The following is a 16,793-nucleotide window of genomic DNA, read 5'->3' on the forward strand; positions in this document are numbered from 1 at the left end:
TGATTAGGATCTATCCCTGGTGCATGAGCTGGCTTTCTGGAGCCCATTACCTATGATGGGACGCCTTACTCAGCCTTAATGAATGGAAGGGGCTTGGTCCTGCCTCAACTGAACATACCAGGTTTTGCTGACTCCCCATGGGAGCCCTTACCTTTTTGGAGGAGAGGATGGGAGGAAGTCAGGGGAGAGGTAAGGCTGGGGTGGAAGCGGGAGGAGGGATGAGGGAGGATCTGTGGTTGGTATATAAAATGAATTTAAAAATGTCTTAAATAAAAAAAATTAAATTATACAAAAGAAAAGAAATACAAATGATTGATGCTCTCAATATGTATTTATTTTAAACTTTATATTTTTGATTCAGCATGGATTGCAATAAATGGGTCTTCAGCAGAGTTACTAATAGAAAAGTGAGCATTGCCATCATTGCCAACATAGACTTTAATTCCAGTGCAATTGCCGTCAATTTTGTCTCCAGAAATGACATCACAGTATGTGCCAGCAGGAAGACCAGTCTGTAAAGTTGTTGACAATTCCCTGAAAAAGTAAAAAGTAAAAAGAAGTCAAATTCAAAATAGGAAAATTCAGGAAATCAAACTATCTCCAAATTAAATAATTGCCTAAACTTTGTACTGTACAAATAAAAATTATAATTTACTGGCCAGAAATCAAGTAAGTGAAATAGATAGGTAGATGATAGATAGATAGATAGATAGACAGATAGACAGACAGATAGATAGATAGATAGATAGACAGACAGACAGACAGATAGATAGATAGATAGATAGATAGATAGATAGATAGATAGATAGACAGATACATACATACATACATACATACATACATACATACATACATACATACATATAAAAAGAGCACTTGGTAAGTTAAAATGTTGGTCCCCATGTAGTGACATAGTTTGGGGAGGTTAGGAAAAGTGGACTTGTTGGAGGATTTGTGTCACTGAAGGCAGCGCCTTGAGAGAAAAAGAGTCCTACCTTTTCTAGTCAGCTCTTTCTGTATTGTGCTGCGGTGCAAAGTGTGAGCCATCAGCTTCCTGCTCCTCCCCTCATACCTTGCTTTCAAGGAGTCTAGCCCATCCCAAGAATTGCAAGCCCAAATAAATTCTTTCTTCTATAAGGTGCCTTGCACATGGTGTTTAATGACAGATTTAATACAATAATCTAAATGTGCAAAAGATAACTTTCAACTGAGATTGTCAACTACTTACACAGAGATTTTCTATGTATAGTTATATAAATATATATGAGGAAATTATTAAAGGAGATGAAAAAAGATGCATGCACCAAAAATGGAAGGCCAGTCATTGGAAACTGTAGAACCAAACCTCAACTGCCTCTTGAGGAAAACCACCAGTCATAGCCAAGTATACAAATGCATGGAAACTACTCATCACACAGAGGCAGAGAATTTAAGATTATATATTAAAGAAACAGAAAAATAAATAGTTGAGATACAGAGCTAGGGGATGGGGGAGTACTTTGAATCTAATAATGCCCATACTTACACGGATTTTTAAGACTTCTATTGAATGTTTAGACTTGTACAGATGTCATGTGTATATGAATGAGAATATATTCACATGACAGTGTAAGACTACACCAAAAACAACAGTAACAACAAAACTCTACTTAAAAGCTACAAAAATGGAGAAACAAATTAAGGGCAAGCATCTTTTTTTTCTACAGTTTTCAGGTCACTCTGGTTTCTTAAATCCATTAATGAAAAGCTTTTCAGCTACACATGAGCAGGAAATAAAAAGAATGTCTAAAAATATAACAGTATACAATCCTACTTTAATTGATATCCACTTACCAGTCGTCATTGTTAAAGACAATGAAGCCTCTGTTCCCTCTGCCAAAAGCCACTTGGTTGCTGCCATTATCCCACCAGTTTGAGAAAGGCTGACCATTGACGACGTTTCTGAAGGCAACCATGTTCCTAAAAGCACAGTATCATGTGAAATGCTGGTACCCTTAAACTTCAACAATTTAAAACATGAAGTTAAACAACTTTCTTATTTGACAAGATCTGTAGGGGACACTCCCAACCTTATTTGACGCCATCGATGTTCACAGACCCAGCCATTGCCACAAGTGGTGTCTGCATTAATGGTCACTTCTTTGGTTACTCCATTGTCATTGGGTGGTCCAACCCAATCATTGATATCCTATATTGTAGGGGAAATTTTCAGGATTTTAATGTGAATATTTCATTTCCACTGCACAAAACTCAAAAAGTTCTGCTACTTGAGTATCTATAGTATCTACTTAGTGTCTAACTTCTTCAGTATTTATACAGACATTTACTGAGTTTTTACTATTTAAGTATATACACCACAGTTCTCTAAAGTCATATTTCAAAGGATTACACATTTTTATTCACTCAGAGCCTTTTCATGCAACAGCTTCTTATATCTCTCTGACTTCTTTAATGTCACTAGAATGGTAAGAGCACTAGTATTGGGAAGATTAGGATTAAAGACCAGTTTCCAGTACCAATGGCTTTAAAAACTACTCATTCAAGATACATAAATTCCCTAAGCCTGAATTTCATCATTTCTAAAATGGAAATATGGTTTGGTTGCTACAAAAAAATCAATGTCTGTAGAGCCTATAAAATTTTTTAACCAATATAATTAATTCCAAATTAATATCAGTTTATGTTTTGTATAATCTGTTAAATAAAAGAGCTAATAAATATACCCTGATATTCTGTAATAAATTCTCTGAAATTTTAATATGCCATTTCATGATTGTCAACACATTCAAACATCTTCCTAAAACAATCTAACAAACATTCTCTCCGTTGTCAATAGAGGAAGGGTCTCTCCCCCTAAACCCAGAGCTGGTCAATTTTATGATCCAGGAATCTTCAGTCTCCACTTGTTGGGCAAATGCCTTACAGGTGAGATACCAAACTGCAAGGTGACAACGAACTGAACCCCTGTCCCTCCTGCAAGAGCTTTACCCTCTAAGTCATCTCCTCTGACCCTTAGTTGCTTTTTGAAATTATTCAGATTAATGTATTGCATAATATTTTTGGAATGCTTAGTATTCTTGAGTAACTCTTCAAATTTATTTTCTTAATTTAGTATAATTTCACACACACACACACACACACACACACACACACACACACACACACACACATATTATTTAACCTCAGTTAAACTGAATGATTTCTTTCCATTCCATAGAAAAATCTAATGTATGTAGCAAATAATTATCTTGGTCAAGTTTTAAACTGTGGATCTGGCATGAAACTAAGAAGTCAACGTTTTTTCATAGTGATAAAGTAGTGGATACTTCTATGATATACTTACTTTACTAAAATTACAATAAATAAATATTTGATGACATGCACTTTATGCAACAATTTTTATGTGAAATTAAAACAGGACTGCTTCCCTTCTCTTGAAATAATATATTCACTTACCTGTCCATTCTGAAAGTATCTTGGCCAATGGTAACTTGACATTACTCGTGTGAATCCATAAGGATGAGCCAACATAAATCCAACTGCCATTTTATATAGTCTGAAAATTACAAAATATATTACAATAGAAGAATAGAAAACTTGCCTTTACTGAAGAGGAAGTAAGACAGTGAACAATGGTTTTACCCACCTGGCATCCCAGAATGTCAGGATGGATGCTCCTCCAGCCCCGTGCCCTCGCTGATTATCATGGTTGTCCACAAAGACAAGGGCTCTGTCAGAAGGCATGAAACCCCAACCTTCTCCCCAGTTCCTATTTTTAAAAAAATATGCATATATTATTCTTTTACAACACTTTTAGATTACCCTCAATCTGTATTTCTTTTTATAATCATATTAATTTAACTACTGATTCTCTAACTAGGTGATTATTCCACAGGAAAAAGTTCTTTTACATATGTGCATATATATGTATGTAATTGGCTAATATGTTCCATGATTCTATGTATGGTAAGTTTATTTGCATTTCATTCACATTGCTCCTGTAAGATTGTAATGTAGATGGACTCAAGAAGGGTAAATATTCATATCAATTACATACAATAAAAAACAAATAAAATGAGGATTGAATATTACACTGTATTATAAACAGTTAAACATTTCAGACTAATTTATTGCAATGTATAAGTGTAACAGTATGGCCACATTATTGTTTTATTTATGTGTAGTAGGGTTTTTAAAGTAGTATCTTGACTTTAGCAGATTATAATTACCAAAATCTAGTTGACTCATATCACAGGCAGAAAAAAAATCTCTAGGTGATGTTTTGTGTTTCAGGAATGCCTTCTTGTTATTGACATTTAAAATGAAAATTATTAATTCCAGATGATTAATTGTGATTTAGAGAACAATGAACCTTCTTGATAACTAACGTATTGATAAATATTTAATAAATCAGAATGTTCTAAGATGATCACGTATTGGGATAATAGGACAACAGATACGTGGCAGACAAAAATCACAAAGTGTGCTGTGTTTACTTTAAGTAGGCCATCTTCTCTCCATTCCACTTGCGGATGACTGTGCCCAGTTTTGCTCCGTACTTGAATTCTGTCACACGACCATTTCCAAAATACTCATTGCTTGTCACTGCTTCACCACCCAGATCAATGACCTAGGAGAGATAAAGGGGAAACTGTCATTTGAATAAAGTAATATTAAAATATTTAATGTGAAAATAATGTCCTATAAATTCCTTATGCTGTTGATGCTCAAACTGGTTTTCTTTATTTCTTTATAAAATATATACATCACTCTTGAGAGAAACTTAACAACAATGCCATTTCTTCTCCAATGAAGATGGCTGACAAATTTCAATTTAACATATAATTGAAAATTCAGAAATTCATATCAACAAAGTACTGTCAGATAAACAATTTTTTTTTAGCTTTGAAATGTTTTATTGTGTTGGTTATTGGAATTCATCTTTGTTGAAACTGTAATCAAATAGTACATTTTTAAATTAATCCCAAAGGTGTAAGTACCACTAAAAAGACAGATAAACAATTTTAGAACTTACAAATTCTTTCGGTTCTCCAAAGAAATCAAATACAAAACAGTACTAACCTCTTCACATAAAAAAATTGCACAGAAATATTAATCAATTTACCCAAAATTTACACATTTAATAATACCTCAGATGAAATTTAAATCTAGAAAGACTGGCTTGCTTCAATGACTAAGATTTTCTGTCTTGCGTAATGGTCCCTGAGTATATATTAAGTGACACAATAATGTCACAGGCTATACAAATTCTCTATACTCTCTTAGACCTTTATTTTGGAAAATAATTAAGTCTGTTATATCCAAATAAAAGGAAGTTAAAAACTGCATATGTAATAAGGCATTCAGACATTAATCTATTAAACTTATGTTTAATAAAACTTTCCATCTATCTTCTAGTTAATAAAAATGGTGTCATTTATATGCACATATGTATATTACTTTACCTCTTGATAAATGAAAGGTCTACTTCCTTGGGAGAACCACTGTGTATTTAAGTCATGCAGTTTGTCCAAAACCGCCTTTATGTCTCCAGGCCACATGTGCTTAGAAGCATCAAGTCTGAAACCTGCTACACCCATGTCAATGAGACGGTTCATATAATTAGCCAATGTGGTACGAACATAATCTTTCTCAAGTGCAAGATCCAGAAGGCCAGTCAGACGACAGTCTCTGACCTGTTGAGACAAACAAATAAAATAAAACGGTGATTGACTTATAAATGTCAGCTCTCACTCTAGAATCCTTTGGTCTATAGGAAGCCTCATAAAGCCTTTACATGGGACACTGGGAACATTCATATTCTACTGTGGATGCACTCTAAGAATATTTTCCCATATGAAGACTGAACTATGAGGAAATAAAGTAGACAATATTATCAGTTGATCAAGGAAACACGTTTTCTTCCTCTCTCTTTTTCTTTCTTACTGTGGAACAAAAATCAAACCCTGAGCCATCAAATAACTAGGAGCTCTTTGAAGATTAATTTGCATTTCTAACTCTTAGTAATATGTTTCCTGAGTTATCTAAGCCACATGTCAAATGGTATTCCAACAGTTCTATGTGCACAATAAGGCCATATGATTTTTTATTCTGATCATTTTCCTCACCTGATAAGCATCATTGTAGTTCTCAATGCCTCCACTTCCACTTTTACATTTGCCATCATTAAAATCCCAACCAGAGTATGGAACTGCAGGGAAGTCCCTGTTCTGTGGGTTGAAATAACTTCCACATGTGCTGCTTGTTCCTGCTTGAGCTCCTTCTCCACACATGTGGTTAATAACAGCATCCACATAGATACGGACCTGAAGAGACAAGTGTGTGCTTCAGTTCAATGTAGTGAGCTAAAACCTATATAATTAAACTGCACAGCATGCAAGTAAAACTAATAGATAGATAGATAGATAGATAGATAGATAGATAGATAGATAGATGATAGGTAGATAGATAGATAGATAGATAGATAGATAGATAGACAGACAGATAGATATGTTATTTTATACTTTAATTTTAGATAAGACAAAAAGTGAAGTGTAAAAGAAAACCAGTGTGAAATGAAGATCAAAAACAGTCCTATTATTTGGTTGAGGATTTATATAGAACTGATAAGTGGAAAACCGGGAACTGTTATCACTAAAATCTAATGAAAAGTGCTGTTTTTTTTAACTAGAATTAGGTTAAAGATAATTGAACATTCTTGATTTTTAAAAGGAGTTAATTTGAGTCTTTTTTTTTTAGTCTCTGAAGGAAAAAAGGGTAGACGCTGATCTTTATTAAAAGGAGAAATAGCTATTTATCATAAAAATGACAGTAAGTATTGCATCTGTTATTTCTAATCCATGATGAGAAAGGGGTTAGTAGAAAATGAGAGTGGTTGTAAGGATTAATAGTCAAAGGTTTGCCTTCTATGTATTCTTCTTTAAATGGTTCATGTGAAAGATTTTTTTTTAAAGTTGACCATAAAGGAGTAGTTAATTTTAAGTCAGAGCTAAAATGTAAAGAAAAAATTAAAGTATAAAGGTTTTTGCTCAAGAAGAATAAGAAACAAAAGACAGAAATTGGTTTTTCACATAATGACTTCAAAGGAAATATGAATTCACTTACACCAACATTATTGCACCTATTCACCATGTCCCTGAATTCATCTTCATTTCCAGACCTTGAGCATATTTTGTAGCTAATTGGTTGGTACCTTTCCCACCAAGGTCTTGAAGGACTGTTAACTACTAGATTTTCATTGGGTGGAGAGACCTACAAATAAAACAATTAAGATTGTCAGATTATGGTTTACTCCTCTAGAAAACTATGAATGACCCTGAAATTCTTGAGCTGTGTACTTGTAGATCTATTGCTTCAGAATCACTAAAATCATTAACAGCATAATGGAGAGGGCCTCCTGGTGTCCTAAAATATGATATAAAGTTGCCATCAATACCGACCTTTTTTCTTCCTCAAGAAAATTATGCATGAAGTGAAATATTGTTTCAGAATATTTATAAGCTATTAGAAAACAATTTTATATAAGCACAGTGAACTCTTCATTTAAGTTGTGAACAAATCTTACCTGCACTCCTCCAAATCCGTTAGGAGCTAAGTATCGCTCACATTCCTTGGCAATATCAACCCAGCGCCACTCGAACAGGTGGACAATAGCACTTCGTCCATATTCAGTATGTGGGTCATATTGAGCCCAGCAGAACCCAATAAGGGAAAATAGCAGGAAGAACTTCATCTTGGTATGATGTTGTTAGTGTTTTTTCTAACAACCACTTTATTCCTGAAAAATAAAAAATAGAAAGAAAAGGGGGGAAAAAAGCACAATGAAATAAAAGCTAACATGAATCAATATTCGAGTACTAGCTATTTTTCAACTGTAAAGGATTACTAATAATATGGTCAATAAGAACCTAATAACAGGAAAAAGAGAAATACTAAACATCTAGGTATCTGAAAGTGATATTACCTATTAAGGAGAAGAAATGAGAAAGTATCAGATCTCTGAGAAGGTTTATCAAGACTGATATAGATATTAATTATTCCTCTGTCAATTATGATGCTCTCTTTTGCTCTCTCCCCAACAAACAGTATGAACACTATCCTTAATAAAACTAGACTTTTCCATATTTCACAGGCAACTCTATGCTATTCCACATTCTCCCTATGACCCACCACCATTAGGAACATGGTACATATTCAACTGAAAGAATATTTTTGTTTTAGTCTACATTTATATTCCCAGGTAAAATTAGTAAATATTTTTTGTGTGACAGCTTTTAGATTATGCTAATGAATTGTTTGATTTATATTATAAATATATTAATATTTACACATTCACCTTTCTGAACTAAACTTTTTTAAAGATGTACTTCATATCTAATATTCCTAGTCCTAGCAAATGTTTGTAAAGTCTCTTATGTTCTCAGTTAATGGCTATAACAGGCATACACTAAGTTCCAGGTATTGTACAAGATATTGACATGAATTGTGTCCTAATTTTTAGTAAATGAAAAGTATATCAGAAAATATATTTTATGGTCAATTATAAGCCTTGCAATACACACAAACATATACACACAGGACTAGGGAAACTATGTCAATTAGGTTTATGTAATGATTGACAATGTCAGAATTTGATAATATGTCTAACTAAAAATCAGTGTATTCTTTATTTCACCAAAATTTCTGACATTATACTTCACAATATGATACCCATTAGTAAGGATTACTTGTTGAATCAAATTAAATGGAGGGAAATATACAGCCACTCCATTAAAATCAGGAACATTACAAAGTTGTACACTCTTTCCATATCTATTCAATATAGTTATTGAAATTCTATATAGAGCAGTAAGACAACTGATGGAGATCAAAGATATATAAATTGGAAAGGAAAAAGGAAAAGTACCATTATTTACAGATTATATCATAGTGTACATAAGTGACTCCAAACATTCCACCAGAGAACTCCTACATCTGATAAACATCTTCAGCAAAGTGGTTAGAAACAAGATTAACTCTAAAAAATGAGTAGCCCTCTGACAGATGACCCATTGCCCAGCCTTTGACCAGCTTTTGACCAGCCTTTCAGCCTTTTGGGGGTCCTGACAACAGTGCCCCAATGCCAACTTGAAGCAGTTCCAGAAGAGAATACATCGTCCCATGTTCCCTGTTCAGAAAAGGCTGAAATGCTGGGTCAAAAGGAAACTTCTTGGAATAGAGTCAAGATGGCCAACTATAATGCCCATTGACATACCATGAAAACAGGTTCAGAGTTGCCAATAGATAAATTTATTAACTGAGATGGTTCTGCAATAAGATAAGACACTGACCTTCTTTATGCAGAACCAAAGAGGTACTATATAAGATGTTAATCTGGTTGTACTCAAAGATCAGAACTACAGGGCCTTAAAAAATGACAATATATACAGATGTCACTGCCCTAGAAAAATCTGTTAGCTAATGGTTCTTAGGTCCCAATACCCTTGAACCTCTGGACAGGTATGACTCATGATTGAGTCCTGTCATTGGTACTTGTGAAGGGGGGAATGTGAAGGCCTAGACTTAACTTTACAGGCTCAGGAATATGCCATGATAACTCAAACAGATACAGAGCAGTATCATCCTGCAGATGTCCTGTCTGCTGTTTATACAGGAAAGGAAAGCTTAACAGGATCCTGTCTGTGGTTTATGGCCCTTGGAGGTATCTAGATAATTCTGTTGAGCAGTCCAGATAATCCTGTTCAGCGGGTTGTTGTTCCCGCCAAATGTCTAGACCAATAGTTTCAAAAAAATCACCTTGCCCCTTCTACCCAATCCCAAGTTGTCAATTCCCTGCTTGTGGTTTTTCCCTATAAAAACCCTCTACACCTGGGCTCATGGCTGTCACCACATTTCCTTCCATCTGCCATGCAGCAGCCCAGGTTGAACCTGAATAAAAGGACCCTTATGTGCTTGCATTGAAAAAAAAATGAGTAGCCCTCCTATATACAAATGACAGACAGACCAAGAAAAAAAATCAGGTAAACAACAACTTTCACAATAACCTCAAATAATGCAAAGTATCTTGGGGTAACTTTAACCAAGCAAGTAAAAGACTTGTACAAGAAAATCTTCAAATCTTTGAAGGCAGAAGTTGAGGAAGATATCAGAAAATGGAAAGATCTCCCATGCTCATGGCACCATAGGATTAACATAGTAAAAATGGCTATCCTACCATAAGCAAACTAAAGATTCAATGCAATCCCCATCAAAACTCCAACACAGTTATTTGAAGACCTTTAGAGGAAAATTCTCAACTTCATATAGAAAAACAAAAAACCCAGGATAGCAAATATTCCTGAAAACTAAAAGAACTGCTGGAAGTTTCACCATCTATGATATGACCTTGTACTGCAGAGCTATAGCAATAAAACCTATGTAGTATTGGAATAAAAACAGACATGTTGATCAATGGAATCAATTGAACACATAGGTGTAAACCCAAACACCTATGGACACTATTTTTTTATAAAGAAGCCAGAAACATACACTGGAAAAAAAGAAAGTATCTTCAGCAAATGGTGGTGGTCAAACTGGATGTCAGTACAAAGAAGAATGCAAATAAATCCATATCTTCACCCTGTACAAAACTCAAGTTCAAATAGATTAAAGACCTCAGAGACCGTGAGGACTAGCCTTGAAATCATTGAAACAGATGATTTTTTGAATTGAAACTGCCAGAGCAGGCACTAAGATCAGCACTTAATAAATGGGAACTCATGAAACTGAAAACCTTCAGAAAGAGAAAGGACACTGTCAACTGGACAAAGTCACAGCTTAGCAAATAGGAAAAGATTTTGCCAACTCCACATCCAATAGAAAGTCTTCTATCTAATACCCAAAATATATAAAGAACTCAGGAAAGTAGATATCCAAACACCAGATAATGCAATTTGAAAATAGCATACATATCTAAACAGAATTTTCAACAGAAGAATCTCAAAGGGCTGATAAACACTTGATGAAATGTTCTTGGCACCAAATCAACTAAGCAGGACTCACATGGGCTCACAGAGACTGATGTGGCAAGCACAGAAACTACATGTGTTTACACCAGGTTCTCTGCTTATATGTTTTGGCTGTTAGGTTGGTGTTTTGTGGGACTCCTAACAGGGGGAATAAGTGTATCTCTGACTCTTTTGTCTGCTCTTGGGACTCTTTTCCTCCTATGAAGTTGTCTTGTCCAGCCTTGATATGAGGGCCTTTGCCTTGTCTCGTTTGACTATTGTCTCTTAGAGGACTGTTCTTTTTTGAAGAGCAAACTGAGGGGAAGTGGATCTGGGTGAGACGGGAGGTGAAGGGAAGCTTGGAGGAGTGGAGGGAGGGGAACCTTTGGTCAGTATGTATTGTAAAAGAGAAGAACCTATTTTCAATTTTTTTAAAAATTAAAAGGTAGAAATGTTCAACATCCTTAGCCATTAAGGAAATCCAATCAAAACTACTTTGAGATTCCATCTTAAACCTGTCAGAATGGCTAAGCTCAATAACACAAGTGACAGATCATACTGGCCAACATTTAAAATCAATAAAATGATTCTTAATAACATTCTGCTATACTCATATATCAGTACCTTTTCCAGTCATCATCATAGATGATTATTCCAGAAGCAGATAGGAACAGATGCAGAGGCCCACAGTCGTAAATTATGTGGAGAGAAAAGAGGAGGCAGAAAAACTGTATAATCCAGAGGGGATGGAAGATGCCAGGAGAAAAAGGCCCTCTGAATCAACTAAGCAATATATATATATATATATATATATATATATATATATATATATATATATATATGTGTGTGTGTGTGTGTGGTGTGTGTGTATGTGTGTGTATGTGTGTGTGTGTGTCTGTGTGTGTGTGTGTGTGTGTGTTCACAGACACTGAAGCAGCCAGCACATGGCCTACAGGGTCTGCACCATATCCTCTGCATATATACTACAGCCATTAGCCTCGTATTTTTATGGGACTTCTGGCTGTGAGAAAGAGTAGTTCTCTGACTCTTGTGCCTGCTCTTGGGACTCTTTTCCTCCTGTTGGGTTCCCATGTCCAACTTCAATATGAAAGTTTTTGCTTCATCTTCATATAATTGATTTTGTCATGTTTGGTTGATATCTCTTAGAAGCCTGTTCTTTTATGAGGGACAGAAAGAGAGTCATCCTAAAAGAGAAGGATGGTGAGAGGGAACTGGGAGGAGTAGAAGGAGGGTAAACTAAAATCAGGATATATTGTTTGAGAAAAGAAACTATTTTTGATATAAGAAAAAAGAAGGGAGAAATTGGGCATAAAAATTTTGCCTGGGAGAATATTCAGCTAGCTAGGACTGTGTTCATATAAATGTAGATGAGCTAACAATGTGGTAAACTAACATTTCCAAGTGACTGAATGATCCATGAGCTCATTTAAAAAAAATTATCTGTTGAATTATTAAAATGCTGGTCGTCTGAACAGACCAAAACTTTTCCCAGAAATTATATATTTTTAAAGCAAAATCCTAGTGTTACATGTGAAATGAGTGCACTATGAGTTGTTGGCCAGGGAGCCCCCAAGGCAATACATGTATTGCTATTGACAATGATTCTGTTTACCTGCCAAAAGAAAATGGAATGTGTTGAGGACAACACATTCTTTGGATACAGAACACAGAAATCAAGTTGAACTGAGCTCTAAGTTCCCTTCCCACTGACTAGTTTTCATAGTACAAGCAGGTTCTGTGCAAGTGATTGAGAGAGAAAATTCAGCGATGATCTAATACAGTCTTGAACCCTGTGTTAAAATAGCAACCTTCAGACAAGATGTATTAATAACATGACAGTTCCGGAGACAAGCTATCACTTTCTCTTTGGATCTTGGGGCTGCAGGAATACATACCTTGTACTATAAACCTGGTCAAGTATTTATGGCCTGGAAGATCATGGGTCCCATGGTAGACTCTACTACCAATGTTTTGTTAAATAAACTAGTTGAATTGCTTTCTAAATATTTGTGTTTACAAACATACATTGGTATAAGTCTCAGCCTTAGCCAAAGAACTCTTCAGCAATGGGTGACAGTCAAAGCAATTACTCAAAACTCTGCAAAAGGCTGAGAATCAGGGAATTTAAAGTGTTTGGCCACAAATAGGACATCTATATTATCCACAATGGGTCCCAGAGAGCATCATGGAAGAGGATCTGGAAAGCTAGTAAGAGTTTGAGCCTGGAGTGTTGGCTCAGACATTAATAGTGTCTTCTGTCCTTCCACAGGACCTGTTTTTGATTCTCATCACCCACCTGCAACTCACAACCATCTGTAACTCCAGTTCCTGAGGATGCAACTTCCTCTTCCAGCCTCTGAGGGCACTGCATGCACATGGTACAAAGATATGCATGAAAGCAAAGCATTCAAACATATAAAGTAATCTTTTGTTTATTTAAAAAGAATCTAAGATCTGGAGGATGGAGTTAAACATTGTAATATGTTACCTTCTGGATATAACACAAGTTTTGCAAATGTAAGCACAAAGCAAATATCATTATGCACAAGACTTGCACAGAAGAATAAAAAAAGACATAAAAATAGAAGTTGGACTAGTTAAGAAACATGTCAAAGTGTGAGTGTAAGACTAAGAGGGTAAAAGGGAAGGGAATGTGATCACAATATCTGGTGTACAAGTAAGAAATTTTAAATAATAATAACGTCAAATAGAGCAAAGGACAGTTCATTGCCTGAATCTGTGCCTAGGATTTATGTGACTTTGCGTTCAATTTCCAATACACACACACACACACACACACACACACACACACACACACACATACATGCATATATATATATATATATATATATATATATATATATATATATATTCCACCTTTGATAATATATATTAGAACATTTGATAGCATCTGAATAACAAAATAGTTCCTCTCAAGAATAGGAAGAAGCAAAGTGCTGGAGAGGTCTCCAGAAATCCACAAAGATACCTCCACAATAAACTACTGTCAATGGTTGAGAGAAAGCCCGAACTGACCTATTCTGGTGATCAGATGGCCGAACACCCTAAATGTAGTGATAGAACTCTCATCCAATGACTGATGGAAGTAGATGCAGAGATCCACAGCCAGGCCCCAGGTGGAGCTCCAGGAGTCCAATCGGCGAGAGAGAGGAGGGATTATATGAGCAAGAGATATTGAGACCAAGATTGGAAAAGCACAGGGATAAATAGCCAAACTTGTGGAAACACATGAACTATGAACCAATAGCTGAAGAGCCCCCATGGAACTCGATCAGACCCTCTGGATAAGTGAGACAGTCGATTAGCTTGAATTATTTAGGAGGCCCTCAGGCAGTAGGACCGAGACCTGTCCTTAGTGCATGAGCTGGCTTTTTGGAGCCTGGGGCCTATGCTAGGACACTTTGCTCAGCCTAGGTGAAGGGAGGAGGGGACTGGACCTGCCTCAAATGAATCTACCAGGCTGAGCTGAATCACCAGGGGAGTTTTTGCTTTGGAGGAGGTGGGAATGGGGGGTGCATTGGGGGGAGGGGGTGGGAGGAGGGAGGACAGGGGAATACGTGGCTGATATGTAAAATTAAATTAATCATAAAATTTTTTAAAAAGTTCAAGATAAAAAAAAACTAATAACTAAAAAAAAGAATCATAGGCACTTGAATTTTCAATAAAGCATATACAATATTTATAGATGTTTTGTAGTATTACAATATACACACACAGTGCATACTAGGAAAACAGATTATTTAGTGTTTCTTGGTCCTCATCATAACTTTTTGTGAAGTCTTCTGTCTCCTTTCCTGTTGTGACTCACAGGTATCTGATAGGCTATTGTGAAATATAATCACCCATGTATTAGGGATAGCAATTACAGGTTTATCAAAAACTTTGAGGTGGAAATGCTGACAACCCCAATTTTGTTGTTGTTTGAATAATTATTGAATTGACACATAATATTTCACAATTATGCATAGTGCAAATTAAAATATGTAAGAAGAAAAATTAAAAATCTTAACTAACATTAAGAAATCTAACTAGCCGGGCGGTGGTGGCGCACGCCTTTAATCTCAGCACTTGGGAGGCAGAGCCAGGCGGATCTTTGTGAGTTCGAGGCCAGCCTGGTCTACAGAGCGAGATCCAAGAAAGGCGCAAAGCTACACAGAGAAACCCTGTCTCGAAAAACCAAAAAGATATCTGACTAAAAATTAAACATAATATTATCAACAGCATTTTCTAATCAATGTTCTAAAATAGGTCTTATTACTTCAGTATAAATATTAAAGAGGTAAGACTATTTTAAATTCAAGATTCCTCTTAATGCATCAGCTATCATAAATTTAGGCATTTAACTTAATTCTACTTATGGACACCAAAGTCAAGTTATTTGAAGAAACTTGATCTAAATGTTAAGAAAAAGGTAGTAGTAAACTCTAATTTGTATTTGTATCTCTATATATCCACATTTGCATATATAAATACTAATTATTTACAAAATTATTTTATTGGATTCCGATGGCACACTAAGACATTATAAAAACGAATTAACAATGATCAATAAGAAGTAGCTCATCTACTCTCGCCATTAGTAATTAGTAGCCTAGAAGACTCATAGTTAAGTATCTTTATAGTGAATGATTTAATAGCAGTGTCATTAAAACATTAGAGTTTCTTTCATCTTCATGTGCAATTTTATCATCTATATCTGTAGTAACACTATCTCTAAGTGTTCAAAGTGTCCATGTTTTATTTTTACAGTTTTTAACATTCTAAATTGTTACTAAGAAACATTACATAAAGAGTATTCAAGTTATGGTTGCTTTACTTAAATAATTCATAATTCCTCTGAATTGTACCTTGCATTCTGTCTCAAACTAGTGAGCATTTACCCAGCAATATCTCCCACCAGAAAAATATATGAACTTACACTTAACGTAAGTCACATATGAAGGCTAGAGTTTATCAAGTTTGCACACCAGATCTCTGAAATTAAAGATAAGTTTTGCGCCAAGGCTCAGTAGTGTTTCCAACACAAATAGTACATTCTGTGCTTCTGGGCAAGCAAACATGATCTGTCATCAAACCTAAAAAAAGACCGTGAAACCCTTAAGCCTGAAAAGGATCATGAAACCATTTAAACACACACACACACACACACACACACACACACACACACACCTCTTATTTAAGTACAAAAAGGAGGAGAGTAAAAAATGTATGTATTTTTAGAATAACTTACCAGCGTAACTTGTATAAACCAGCAATCATCCAAACCTACAGCTAAGTGTTTGTCAATTATAAAACAACAGGAATCCCACGGTTTTGGTTTCAATTTCTTTTCAGTTGAAAAAAGGTCAAATTTAGAATTTCATAATTTTCTGTAACCTCATCCTTTCAATATTCACTCTTGAAAACCTTATATAATTCTCCAAATAGGATTTCTGCCAGCATTGTAATCTGATCCCTACGGTGGCTGACAGTGGACTGGGCAACACCACCCTGGTGCCCTTAAAAGGCCGCTGCCTGCCCTCGGCTGCTGCGTTGCCCCCTCTTCTGTTACAACACAGCTCATCAGCTTGCTTTTTCAATATGCAACATTTCCTTCTACTTTCAGCTTTTCCTCTTACGATTTGTATAAAATGCCAGGGTAAAAGTCCAGTAAGACAATTTTAAAGATCACATTAGTTTGTCACTGAGCCAAACTGAATCAATAACACAAATGAGAGCACAATGGGAACATGTTCACTGAATCAA

General features: G+C 35.5%; 1 protein-coding gene across 1 annotated transcript; it reads right to left on the reverse strand.

Moving 5' to 3' along the window:
• Nucleotides 1–312: 312 nt before the first annotated feature.
• LOC131912661 (alpha-amylase 1) lies at nucleotides 313–16,498 on the reverse strand. Its single transcript, XM_059264976.1, has 11 exons — nucleotides 16,279–16,498; nucleotides 7,586–7,798; nucleotides 7,126–7,272; nucleotides 6,129–6,326; nucleotides 5,466–5,696; nucleotides 4,497–4,630; nucleotides 3,647–3,769; nucleotides 3,457–3,556; nucleotides 2,070–2,188; nucleotides 1,834–1,959; nucleotides 313–534 (listed from the first exon to the last, which is right to left on the reverse strand). Exons 2-11 carry the CDS (start codon nucleotides 7,751–7,753, stop codon nucleotides 345–347), a joined length of 1,536 nt encoding a protein of 511 aa, XP_059120959.1. The 5' UTR covers nucleotides 7,754–7,798; nucleotides 16,279–16,498; the 3' UTR covers nucleotides 313–344.
• Nucleotides 16,499–16,793: the final 295 nt, after the last annotated feature.

This window comes from Peromyscus eremicus, chromosome 6 (genome assembly GCF_949786415.1).
Source record: "Peromyscus eremicus chromosome 6, PerEre_H2_v1, whole genome shotgun sequence".
Taxonomy (NCBI): domain Eukaryota; kingdom Metazoa; phylum Chordata; class Mammalia; order Rodentia; family Cricetidae; genus Peromyscus; species Peromyscus eremicus.

Bases quoted from the DNA above. Each gene is read 5' to 3' on its own strand.
- LOC131912661 (XM_059264976.1), bottom strand. From the start codon at position 7,753: ATGAAGTTCTTCCTGCTATTTTCCCTTATTGGGTTCTGCTGGGCTCAA. The intron at 5,697-6,128 runs GTGAGGAAAATG...TTGTCTCAACAG, and splicing joins ACTACAATGATGCTTATCAG to GTCAGAGACTGTCGTCTGAC. The intron at 535-1,833 runs GTAAGTGGATAT...TTACTTTTTCAG, and splicing joins GTCTTTAACAATGACGACTG to GGAATTGTCAACAACTTTAC.